Below are 14,137 nucleotides of genomic sequence, written 5' to 3' on the forward strand. Positions count from 1 at the left end.
CGCCCATTCGATTTCGCGACACCAATCAGAATCGAAAGCTACGAAAACTGCCAACGACGCGAGCCAATGGCCACATCCTGTCGTCTCTTCTCCACACCCTCGATCCCGCCAGTTTTCTGTATCGGCACCGCCCACCAAAGACTGAAGAAGACCATTCAGGATGCTCGCACGGCAGAAGCTCAGCCCAGTTGGTTCGCATCCATAAGAGGAAAGAATATGTAAATATGAGTTCTAAGCAAACCAATCCAAAGTAAGGGGTATAGCTTCATTCTCCGTACGTTAGGAGAGAGGCGGGATAATATCCTAGCTCTTCCAATGGTTGAGGTCGATCTCTCTTTGCCCGGAGGCGGGTCAAGAATTTTCCAATGAGATGCGAAATTGTAGATTCAAACTGACAGCCAAAGGGAAGGCTGCTTATGTTTGGGGCTTTAAGCAGCTCGGGGAGCGGGGGAAGCATCCGCCAATTGGGAAGTGCTGATGGGAATCCGGGAGATTCAGATCTACATGTTCATTCAGTGAGTAACTGAGAAACTGAGAAAAGATTTAAGAGCCCTAAAAGTTGGGAATAGTTACGAGAGGCCTTTGCGGGTTAAGCACACGAGGGATTAATAATAGGGGATTGTGTCGAAAGAGGGATAATTAATAAAGAGAAATAATCGAGAGCTTGCAGAAAACTCCTGTCGAATCCCGATGGGCTGATATTGAGTGTTTTATATTGCCTGCAATTAAATCCAGCCTGACCTCCAGAAGCTCAAACCAGCCAACGTAGCATTGCACCCTCCTCCCGTTTTATCCTCGCCACAGCCCTGTGAGGCCACATGGAAAGAAGGTTTAGCGAGTTGGACTAATTCGGGGTGATCATTTCATGGCAGAAATTGAACTTGCCTCTTGCTGGCTCATTCATTCTGGTTAGGAAGAAAAAAAAGGGGGGGGGAGAGAGGCTGAGTTGCAACTCAGCATCGGTATTTATGTATATCGCATTAAACGGAATCGGTGGTCACAGATTTCCTGAGAAAACAGGAGCAACAAAGTCCTGCGAGTAAGGGGTGAGAAGAGAGAAGGACTGATTTCCACCCAGAAAGCAAACACCTTATCCGACCTACTGAAAGAAGCCAAGGGACATGCTGGAGCCCCCACTAATGCAGACTGACCTTAGTATGTCTGCCGGCAGTTGGAGTTTTGCAGATCGATGTGTGTCTCTGTTGTTCTGCAAGTTCTGTCAACAAGTGCTTAGTTCACGGGGCATGAAAGCCGTGCTTCTGGCTGATACAGAGACCGACCTCTATTCCACAGACATGCCTCCCATCAGGTAAGTTAATGTATAGGATTTGAGTGAACTCTTTTGTCTTCCCCTTGTCTAGTTTGAATAGCTTCTACATACAAGAGATTGGAAGAATATTAGACATTCTTCTTAAATCACAGTGACTGCTCTTAATTTAAATTGAGGTTCCATTTCTTGTTCTGTTTTACTACCCTTGCAGGGTAGTTAAGGTGAGTTGAACGGTTAAGTGCTCTTGGTGGAAACACAAATTTTCAAATTCACATTTTGATTTGTGGTTCCCTAAAGGGTGAGATGGAGGATGACACAGGCCATGAATATGTTAAAACTGGATTTCTTCTGCTGAGCCTTGTCTGTCTGTCCTGATGTTTTATAAAATCTTTATGTATTATAAATGAAAACATTTGATTTATTAAAAAATAACCAAAAGCATTGGAGAAATGTAAGATTTTCTGTAGTAGGCATGTTCAATTTGTGATCCAGCCAGCTAAATATAAACCTTGAGCCATGTAATGTTGAACCTTGTTGTGCACTTTTAACATCTTACATTTTTATATTTCCTGCAGAATGCAATCTGCTTCCATTGCTCTCTTTAGCAAACTGCAAGTTGATAAAATCTTTTAAAAATGTTTCACAATTTAAATGAGAAAAACAAATAGTTTTATTGTTAGAATTGCACTATCACTGCTGTGGCGGTATGTTGAAACGGTCACTTTCACTTCCCCTTATGTTTAGTATGTGATCTAGCTATTGTGGTAACAACCAAAAGAACCAAGTGAAGGGTTGCATAAACCACAGGAAAAGATAATCTCTTTCTGACAGCTTCAATGGTTGTGAATCAAAATATAACAGCTAAAGTGTGTGGAAATGAAGAACCTCACTGGGATACAATATTTTCTCTATAATGTTTATTTATCGAAGACAGTATTTTTAACATGACTAACCATTAAATTATTTGCTCCAATGGGATCAAAACCAAAACTTACTAACGTAATCTCCCATATCTGCACAATCTTGCAAAATACATGAATATAATTGCATCTACATTGATTTCAAAAAAGATAAAGACTGCTATGAAATTATTTCCAAGATTGCTTAGAATATCCTATTTTGTGGAGAGAATCAGGATTCCAGATTAATAACTACATCCAACTAAATGTAGTTATTATTCATTACTTTTCATGTTAACTAATGGCAAGAGATCTACAGAGTTGAGAGGCTGGGAGCAGGGAGACCTCAGCCTTACTAATTACATTTTCATGCAATCTGTATGTCACATTATTGAACAGCAGGCTCCCCCCTCCTCCTGTGTTTCTTCTGTTTAGCTCATTCATGGCCCAAAAGTCAGTCAGCACTTCAGCAGCTTTTGGATTTCAAAAGATCAAATATGCAAACACAGCATAAAATAACTTTTAAACTTCCTAAAATGATTCAAAGACAGCTGAAAATACTCCAGAACATTTTATAAAGGCCAAGTCTTTAGGGAATTATATAATTGTTTCTTTGGTTAAATTTATGGCATAAGTTATACATACCTGGTAAACATTAGTTGAAATCATATTATGAGACTTTGGCAGTGTTGTTGAACAATTTAACAGTGTGGCTATTGTTACCACAGGAATGTATTAAATTTAGAAAAACTGGATTTCAGGCTGAGACATTAAAAAGGAAAATTTGTTACAGTGCTCCAGGAAATATTTTACTGCTTTTTGTTTCTTTTGCTCTGCGGTATTAATAGCTTAGCATCATAGCTATTGATGTTCTGATGCGACTAAGTGGTTAAATGTAAAACATAGAACCAATAAAAACTGGGAGTTTTTAAATGGCAAAAACGCCTGATAACGACCTACCATCTGATTATTTTCTATTATGTCAAAAACCCAAATGATAAAAAATAAATTGAAAATATGCTTTGGAGATTTAAAATGTTGTACCCTTATTATTATTATTTTTTTCCTTCTTAGCTTTTTCCCAGAAATGTAGAATCCATTGCCACTGAGTTTGGAAGAAGACATTGAGGACTTTGTTTTTCTATCTATGTTAACCCTAATGGGGGGGGCTGAAGTACAACTATCAATAGCGTTATGTATGAATCCAATCAATGAATAATGATTTAAGCAATCCCTTGCTTTTTACAATATCCTCTTGTTACAATTCCTTTCTAGGCCTAGAGCAGAGCTGAAGAAAGTGTTGCCAATGGATCATACATGATTCAGAGAACTCCATCCCAAAATCTTAAATACTTAAGAATTAATTCACAACTGAAAACTTCCCATCTATCCTTTTCCAACAGATCTTGGTTCCACGTGCTTCTAAGGGTGTAGCCCAGAGGTAGGCAACCCAACACACTCAAAGAGCCACTTGGACCCGTTTCCCACCGAAAACAAAACACTGGGAGCCGCAAAACCCTTTTGATATCTAAAATGAAGATAACACTGCATATATCCTTTTTTATTTTATATATATATAAATTATATATTTTTAGTGTAATTGTTAACACACACACACACACACACACACACACACACACACACACATACATACATACATATATATATATATATATATATATATATATATATATCATAAAGGTAAAAAAGGATATATGCAGTGTTATCTTCATTTTAGATGTCAGAAGGGTCTCTCTCTATGTCTCTCTCTCCCTCCCTCTCTCCTTCTCCCTCTCTCACTTTCTGCCCTTGGTCTGCCAGTCCTCTTCCCCCACTCTCTTTCTTTCTCTCTTTCTTTCCTCTCTCTCTCCCTCCCTCTCTCTTTCTCTCCTCCCCATCTCTCTCCCTCTCTCCGATCTTCTGCTTACTTGGCAAGCTGGCTTCAAGCTGTTCTCCAACAAGCTCAGAGGTAGGCAACCTCGGCTCTTTTATGACTCATGGACTTCAACTCCCAGAATTCCTGAGTCAGCATAGCTGGGCTAGCTTGCTCTCTCCTGCCCTTCCTGCTTCCTGCAGAGATGCAACAAAGGGAGGAGCCCTGCCCAAAAAGCTTTTCAGCTTGTCGGAGAACACCATGAGTCTACTCTCTTTTATACACACAAAAACACAAACACACAAAAACAAACAGAGAGAGAAGCAGGGAAGCGCAAGTGCCTCTCTCTGTCTCTGTCTCTCTCTGCAAATGGCAGAGGAAGCTGGGAGCCACAGGGGAAGGGTCAACGAGCCGCATGCGGCTCCAGAGCTGCAGGTTGCCAACTGCGGTGTAGCCCTTGACATGCCACAAAAGTTTTGTTTAGCTCTCAAATCAGAGGATTGTAAAACGTATGATTGCATTGGCAGTATCACCTATATCCCCTCTGCTTCATACAAAGAACTGTAAATTATGTTGGCGTATAATATAGTAGAAACAGACACAATACAGCACTGTAATAGCTAATACATCTTCAGTCAGTATATTCTACCAAAATGCACAGCCACAGGGCTTGGAATACTGTAAGCAGTGAAGCAATCCTCATGTATTGTTTTAGAAAATGGCAATATTCTAATCTGAAATAATTATGGAAATATAGCACATTGTTTGGAACTTAATATCATAGGAGCTTAAGCAGTAGTTTTCTAAAAGCTAGACTAATAAAGCTAAAGATCCGCAGATTATTTAATTTTCAGCCTATAATTTCAGGGTTTTCTTTAAAGCTTGAATAAGGTCTTTTGTTAATTATATTCTTCTCAATAAAAACTGAATAAGTAATGCAAATGTGCCACTTCTTTATCTTAATAACTATCAAAGAAATATTTTCTATATTTTCCCTTCCATTCGCAGTGCACATTACAAATGTATAGAGGTACAGTCTAAAAACTAAATCAGTGGAATTCTGCTCATCTTTTCAGCAAAACAATTTGGACCCCATTGGATTGATTCAGAAAAAACATCCCCATCTGTGGTCAATGGATAGGTCTGAAAATGAGTTGCTGTAAATTTATTGTAGCAGCATTGCCAGCTAATCCAGCCAATAATCTCACCGGCATTAATGAAAACTTGAGACTCTTAGTTAAAATTCTGAATGAATTAACCTAGCTGAATTGCTTGAATGTTGGCAAAGCAGCTACTTACTTTTTTTAATCCTATATTGATAGCTAGAAATATAATGGAATGTTCTGTTATACTGTAATAACAGTAACAATATCCCTTGATCATTCAGAATTGGTATTCTTCAAGTTAACAGCTATATGGAAGGTAGGATTGTTTCAGAAGTTTGATTTTGAAAAGTCTGACACCAATGGACCTGCTTTTCAATTCTGAGCTATAGGCAAAATCTTTTGAATTTTATACATCTAAATGTTGCAATGCAGTTTTCTACTCAAAGTATCTATAAAATGTATTTTAGAATATATTGGGAAAGGCAAAATATCTTAAAACTATTATCTTAATTAGTTACATGTGTGTTTTCAAATTTTGTAATTTTTTTTAAAATGAATAAATAAAACCAAGACAAAAAAAGAGTTAAAATGAATATACCTGAAAAAGATACTAAGAAATTGACTAACATCTCTATCCATGTTGCTGTTAAAACATGCCTAAGCACAGTTGAAAACAGCTACAACCTTTACACCATGAGATTGCATTGCAAAAAAAAAGTTTCAGATTTAGGAATATTTCAGAATATAATTTTTTACTTGCAACTTAGTTGTAGGCATATTATTTGGAAGTGAATATTCTTAAATCTGTTGGTAGCTGTTATCTATGAAGATTAATAGGATTACAGCCATATAGCCCCACCTAATGATAGTAGAATTTGTCTCTATGGGATTTACTCTGCATTTAGTAAATGGGATTACAGTCTTAAAGAGCACAGTGGCTGGGTTTCTGCAACACATTAAACCAAGTCCAAACAAATCAGACTATTTGTGCTTAGTGATTTGCTGAGATACGATCCTACATGTTATCTATGTAGTCACTGTCATAGAAAGTAAAACAAAATCACTGCATTGGTTTCAATATAAAGAGAAATGCTGATTCTTAATTTTTCATTAAAATGTTTTTCTTTCCAAACTTAGGATCATAATAGAAATGTTCACTTTCTTATAATGAGCTACAATAGTATTTCCTAAGCCACGGGTGTCAAACTTACTGTGTCACGTGACGTGACATATCGCGACTTTTTTTGCATTGCCGAAGCTGGGGTGGGGGCGGCCTCCGCATGATGCAACCAGCCCATGGGCCGGCAGTTTGACACCCCTGTCCTAAGCCATTACCCTGATCATCCTGGTCTGAGATAATAGGCAGTGTTACACCAGTACATCTGGAGCACATCAAGCTGGGGAAGGCAATACTATAGAAACCAGAATTGTCTTAATTCTAGCATGAAAAAGCCACCTATAAATCAAAGTGCCTTTGACAACCCAGTTTAGTTTCTTCATTTTTGGAGAGTCCTGACAAGAAAAGGACTTCTTGTCAAAACTTCAGAAAGTTGAATTTATTTCCCAACTAAGATAGTTTTACTGTACTTCTTTCACAGTGGAGAGGTTTATGATTTTGGAAAGAGATATGTAAATGAAAAATAAAGGGAATAGCACTCTGTTAGAATTTAATTAATACTATATTTCATAGTTAAGCAATGATCAAATTTATTTTAATCATCTCCAATATCTTTCCTTTCTAATCACTACCAGTACAGTTGACTTCATTGGAAACTGCTATTACACAGAGATGTGCAAATGTAAACTGATGAATGTTGCTTGTTTGAAATGGTGAGTAATATTAGAGTATTACTATTATTATGTATTCTTTAATATATAAAAATATTGTTAACTGCTATGTCTATTGCTCATTTCTATACAAGATTTAAAAGATACATGATTACTGATAATTAATCTAAGTGAGTGCTAAATAATCATGGAAGTGTTGAATTAAAAATCTGTTGGATTAGTTTCAGTAATAAATGGGATGGTACATGGTGATCTAACACCTGTTTTGGGTTTCAATATCAAAATAAGACATTCAAGATTTCCAAATAAATTGTAGTCATATAACTGGGTCATTAATGAACTGAATTTCCACTTATAAAATTGGTTTTCTTTTTTAATGGCTTTTTATAAAAAAAAGTAACAGCAGAGATAAGGTAGGTGAAATTTCTCTTAGCATGGATATAGGAAATATTGAACTGTTGAAGGAAAAGTCTTCATCATGGTTCAGTCCAAGCCGGGAATAAACAACATGGCGACTGCTTTAGAAAGAAGGTTGCAATTTATTGAAGAGGAGAGCCAGACAGAAAGATGGCTCTGGAAGAAGAGAGAGAGAGAGAGAGCACATGTAGGGAGTGGGTTTTTATACCCTCTTGAGCCTTTTGTTTGGAGTTGTTCCTGTGGCATGAACTTTGATCTGAGTCTGAGTGTACCTTTCCGGTATTCTGATGGTGATGGGTTAATCCTATTATGTCCCAAAGATCAATCCTGCTGATGACTCTTAGATTTTTGGTGTGAGGGATTGTTGATTTTAGAGATCTTTCTTCCTAATCCCAGTTTCCTGGCTCCAGTCTTTCTGACAAGATTATCACATCTACAATTCTGCAGACTTGGTTTCTGTTTGGGACAGAGAGACTTGAGGGTGGAGTTGGTTTCTGCTATTAAAATCCTTTAGGGAAATATATTCTGCCTTTTAAATATTTCCAAAAATATTTCTTTCTCGGGGGGTGGGGCTGACTTACCACAGAATCTTTTGAATTTCTGTATATTTTGTATTGTTGATTGCAGTTTTAAAAAGTTAGCAGTTATGTATTAATAGCTGAAAATCAAGGTGCAAATGATATTGATCATTAAAAAATGGGGAGGAGTTATTATTTTACTGGGTTTTCACTTTTTGTAAGCCACTCATGAGTGAGTGGGCAGCTATATAAATCTTCCAAATAAATAAATAAATCTGTGTCTATAAGTTAGATGTCTCTGCAGCTGTTTCAAGCCCTCTCTTATTTTAACTATTTCAGAGCTTGTCAAATTCGTGCCTTTGCACAATAAATTGATAGCTAAAGTGAAATAGAATAATGTTGGTAAATGTGTTGGTAAATGTCACCAGCTGGGATGGGGTGTGCTGCATCGGATGAGCCCGCTATTGCAGGGTAGAAAGAAAGCTTTGGTTAGAAAACTGAGGCCAATTTCAACCAAACTAGCCTGAAGCTGCTATGAAAACACATGGGAGTGGTGGGAGTAATGGCACCAAGAAATGTAAACAAAATAAACTGGCAGGGTTTGGATTCCAGTAGTGAATCCACTGCTCAGGTCGTCCTTGGCACCATTTTGAATTATATTACCATTATTTTAATTATTTTGCTGTTTCACAAAACAGTACTCCAAATACAAATAAAAAATGTTGACAAATTATAGAACTTTACCATAATATATTCATATTTTTTCCTTTAAGAAAACAGAAAGCAGATAACTATTTTTCTTTGTGTGTGTGTATGTATATATACATACTCTGTGTATCTATTGGATGTGAATTTGACATAGAATCAGTAAGCATTAGAGTTCACAATTTCCAGATCTATTCAGTTTGGGAAGAGAAATTACGCTTCCATTTTAAAGTTGTGTTTTGCTTTCTGTTGGAATTGAAATTAATTTAACTTATTTTATTAACACAGTAGTACATTTGGAGGCTAGAGGTACAGATTATTTCTCCATTTTGCTTATTACTTTGTCGATTGCTGCATTATTTTTGGTAGATGAAAGGATTTTATTTTTATTAATTTGATATGTAAGTAGGATACATTTGCATATCTATTATTTATATAGTTCATTTTTTTCTACATAGTCTTTGATTTAAAATTTGCATGTCATATACTTTGTTTGCTTTCCCAGCGGTAATGTTGTAGGCTACCATGTGATTGCTCCATGCAAACCTTGTTTATTCTCTTGCAACAATGGACACTTCTGGATGTTTCACAGTAAAGCCGTTTTTGGAATTGACAGATTTGATTCATCTGGTATGAAACTTCTATTCTGCACATGCATTTAATTGTTTTATATTTCAGATTGTTGAATCTATTTTGTTTTTCATTGGAAATCTCATAGTCCATCAATCAGAACCAGTACAAAACAACTGCTTAAGGAAGTGAACATATTCTTAGTGTTGAAATATAGTATTTTAATCATGTATTTTGCTTAGGTCATGTGTGATTATTAGCCAATAATTTTGCCAAGAAAATGCTGCATATAAACTAAATTCTCCAGTCACTTAAATCATCAGACCGGAGTGAATTGGTCAACAAATTTCATGCAAATTTAAGGTGATATGTGTTGGATATTATTTAATGCAAATGCCAGATGATAATACAATTAACTCATTGTAAAACCATATGCTATGGTTACATGCTATTAAGCAAATCTCTTCATGAGCAACTACATTCAGGGATGAACAATTTATAAAGCAATCGTGGTAGTACAGTAGTTACATTTGCAGTCTTTCCCCATCACACCACCATATCTCTTTCCCAGATTTATCAATATCAACACTCCATCTGTCTGTATACCATACCAGCTATACTCTGTATAATGTTCCCATCCATCATATGTGCGTTTACTCACTGAGAATCCAATTATCCATTTGACCGCTGGCTGCTATGTTTTTATAATACATGCTTTACTTCCATCATATTCCACTTTTCATCACATTCAGCAACTTCATTCATTCAAAACATTCCCTATATTGAGCCTATACACAGTATCATAAGCTTTCTCTAAAACAATGGACAGAAAGTAAATTTGTCACATTCTTTTGCTTCCCAGTGATTTGCTGAAGAATTTGCACACCTCCAAGTATAACATTTGCCAAATTTTACTAATTGCCACCCTCGTGTCTGCCAGCTACATTTCCAGACTCATTTAACAATGTAATGCCCATCCAGTTTGTGTTTACATTTCTCTTGCATAGGAGTATAATGACATTACTTTTTCTGTATTTTCTCCTGTCATTTCCACTCATCCTTCCATTCATATTACACTAATAAAATGCATTTTCCTTTAAATCAGATTTATTAAAGATGTTGTACAACACTTCCCCCATCCCAACTCCAAAAATCAAGTTACTATTCTAGGTAACACACAACTATTATATAACCAAATTATGACTGCTACCTTCATAGACACACAGATCAACATCAATGTACCAGTTCATGTTTTCTGACATATATTTAACTGTTTCATTCATAAATAAATCTACACAAATCCTATTTATCAATTCTACTCCATCAGATCAAACTTCTTATCCCAGCCTTCCTGTTAGTTACACAAATAGACAACAAAATTATTTGCTTTATTTCCATTTAATCTGTTAATTCACTGTTAATTCTTTGTCATCTTATCCTTTTATATTCTATTCTTCTATCTTCCGTAAGGGCTCACAGACATTAATATCTTCTGTCCATCATGCCTTTGGTCAGTCAGGGCTTTCATATAATACGGTTGGTCTTCATAAGTCAATAAAGAAGCGTTAGTTGTATCTGCATCACATGCAGCAATTCTCGCTAACATGAGGGCATAGTGAAGTTAGTTTGGTCATATATTGTCATAGGTTAATTTTATCTCAAACTTCCTTAGGTTGGTCTCTGTAGACTAGGATCTATCTATCTTTTGCAAATTAATCCTGCAAACTAACACACTGTTGCCCATATCCCACCAACTGAAAGGTATATCAGTGTATTGATACTCTCAGGATATGTTTTCTTTGATATTGTGCTTTATTAAGTTAACTTCAGATTCTGACCACAAAAAATATAAACTGATTTACATTTTTTTTTAGGTACAGATTTCTTGCTTTGGGGCAACTTACCAGATTTACATGAAAGCACCAATGAAGATATACCCAGCACCTCTGAGGAGGAATATATCAGATAAATATTATGTGCACTGCATCGCATGATGTGTTTCTTGTATTTAAAAGAAGTATAATGCACTGATCCCAGGAAGACAATACAAAAGGAAGGGAAAAAATCCTTTAAAGGCTGATGTTGTTGTTGTTAATTGCGAAGTCGTGTCCGACCCATCACGACCCCATGGACAATGTTTCTCCAGGTCTTCCTGTCTTCTACCATCTTCTGGAGTCCATTTAAGTTCACACCTACTGCTTCAGTGACTCCATCCAGCCATCTCATTCTCTGTCGTCCTCTTCTTCTATTGCCCTCAATTTTTCCCAGCATTAGGCCCTTCTCCAGTGAGTCCTTCCTTCTCATTAGGTGGCCAAAGGCTGATACCTGTCACCAAAAGCTATCTGATCTAGTAAGCATCTTGCTACATAATGAGACTAATATAAAGATAAGAATGCAGTTCTTACTTGTTCACTTTCTTTTTTTTAAAAAAAAAACACATTTTATTGGTTTTTTAATTCTTAAGAAAAAGTACTCAGGACACACCATGGTGTTTGGGTAATCAAACATTTAAAAGTAAAAACATATCTAAACAACTCGATTCAATACATTCACTGTCCCCTCTCTATTTCCCTCAAATAGCATAATACATTTAAAATATTCCATTTCTAATTTAAATTTCTATTACTGCTAAACCTGTTTTAAAACTTTGTCAGTTTACAATTACCATAATCAAATTTAACTTTAAATCAACAAGTTATCAGTTCAGGTATCCCTTCCAGATATGTTCTAATTCTTAATCTCTCACATCCCTCCTTTTATCACCAATCTCATTTATTTCTTCTTCCACTACACAATAGATATCCTAATTAAAATAAAAAATTAATCTGCCCTATACATAGATAATCCCACAATCGATCAATCTCTTTAAGATAACAAAATAATGTTAAACCTTAAATCATTTCAATTCATTAAACAAAATTCAAATTTCATCCAATTGATTATCATGCCTTATCACATCTATGTTATCATACAGAAAGGTCATCTTACTAATTTAAAACACTCAGTTAATTATTAAAACCATCCAAATCTAAAAAGCCAACATTTTTTCAATTCCAATGCATAATAATTTTCATCAAAATAAACCTATTGTTCCAAAAGGTACATTCTTAATCTATTTAAAATATCTATTCTAATAATAATCACCCTCCTATTTTTTTCTTACTTCTAATTCTAAATCTTAATCCTTAAAACAGTCTATAAATCCAACATTGCCTTTTAATCCATTACACAAATTGTGTAACTTGTTCACTTTCTAAAAGGACAAAATCCATGTATGTGCATATTTGGCTTCTGGAGTCACTTGATTTTATCTGTTTTCAAATTATGACAAACAAAATCAAATATGTTCCACACCCCTATCAATTATTGTTACATTAGAATACATCTAATAGCCACATAAGAAATAAACTCTATAGTGCTTGATAAGTGAGTGTTATCATTTTTCTGTCCAGAAGCTAGGCCAGACCTCACTTTAGTGACTACATTTAATGTTGTTGCCCAGAAAGCATACAGTACATATTGTCCTATTGGCAGCCTTCTAATTTCAGGCATTTGTATTAGAGGGGGCTAATAGAGAGCTCTTAAATATAACCCTTTCTCTCTTTTTTTGCATATATTGTATGAGTGTTGAGCATTGCTAGAAGGTTAGCTTTCAAGGAAGCTGGTAGTGATTTTTAATTAGTTGTGCACACAAGACCAACAAAATGGAGATCTAGCATGGGAATTGGCATATTTTCCTGCTTCTAATGGAAAGAAAAGTTTCAAAGAAACAGAAACAAAAGAACTGGAACCTCCTACTTTTCTGTATGGGGAATATCATAAAGCATATGATCAAATAACAAAGTGATATAAAATTAATACCCAAGAGGCATCATTTCTAGTTGAGTTCAGATATTTTTATAGTTCTTTGCAAGGAGGGAAAACCAGGGAATACAATACTGGAAAGGAAGTTATAAATGCAGAGTCAGCAAAATATTATTCTGGCTTCTTTATTGTTGGCACAAGAGCATACCTAGTGTGAGTCTCACTTGTATTGTAAAGTCAAAAGCAGCAGCAACTAAATAGCTACAATTAGAACAGCCTATTCTGTCCAACTTAATGAAATATCATCTGGATTTTTTTAAAAAAAGAACTAATGTGCTTTTGGCAAGAAAAATACTATATAATTATGTACAAGCTGTTTTAGGACTTTCATTGGTCTTGTTACAGGTTATTTTATGAACCTAGATAGGTCCAGTTTCATTTCTAGGAAGTGAGTCAATAAGTTTAAATCAACTTTTATTTACTTGAATGGGATAATCCATATTCAAAGGGGGCAGGTTATACAAGAGGAATAACTGCTTGTTTTTATTGTTATTTATGTTTGATTGCTTTTAGGGAAAAAATGGAACTAAATACATTATTTGAAATCTATCCTTCTAAACCCTGAAAAAGACACATACTTCAGCTTTGATAGCTATAGAAATCTTGGCACTTTGCAGCTACTTACCAGTTGCAATACCATGTATTCTGTGTGCTATGTGTATCTCATGTACAGAATTCAGAAACTGGAGAGCCTTAGATTTGTTTTGTTTTGGGTTTTTTTAAAAAATAATTTTAACTAATGAAGTTCCTAATACATTGTGGAAAAAAGATAGATGAAATTTCAAAGCCAAACAAAGTCATGAGTGGAATTATTTCTTATTTGGTTCAGTCTGGTTGTGTGTTGGCCTTGGATTTCTGCTGGAGAAGAAGGTGTGAGGTCAACATCACCCATTATAGCCAGCTCCATTTTCCAGGTACTGTTCTAACCTTCTGGATTTAATTCTATGTTTTCCTGTGGAAAATAGCTTCCAGGCTTCAGTTGCATCTCCTGTTTGGCTCAGGGATTGAGATACAACTCAATCATTATAGTGATACCCATCTTTATCCCATCACCTCTCCCAGTGTTGAAAGAGGAATGAGAGAGTTTGGCCCTGTAATACCCCCTACCACCAACTGGAGAAAAAAGA

General features: G+C 35.7%; 1 protein-coding gene across 1 annotated transcript; it reads left to right on the forward strand.

Annotated features, from left to right (window-relative positions):
* Positions 1-181: 181 nt before the first annotated feature.
* On the forward strand, positions 182-11,316 carry FAM72A (family with sequence similarity 72 member A). The gene is made up of 4 exons (XM_039369458.1): positions 182-1,309; positions 6,901-6,978; positions 9,082-9,206; positions 11,021-11,316. The coding sequence occupies exons 1-4, from the start codon at positions 1,122-1,124 to the stop codon at positions 11,113-11,115; spliced, it is 486 nt and encodes a 161-aa protein (XP_039225392.1). The 5' UTR covers positions 182-1,121; the 3' UTR covers positions 11,116-11,316.
* The last annotated feature ends 2,821 nt before the right edge of the window (positions 11,317-14,137 follow it).

The sequence above is a fragment of the Crotalus tigris genome, unplaced genomic scaffold, assembly GCF_016545835.1.
Source record: "Crotalus tigris isolate CLP2741 ecotype Arizona unplaced genomic scaffold, ASM1654583v1 scf7180000021131.477146, whole genome shotgun sequence".
Classification (NCBI taxonomy): Eukaryota; Metazoa; Chordata; class Lepidosauria; order Squamata; family Viperidae; genus Crotalus; species Crotalus tigris.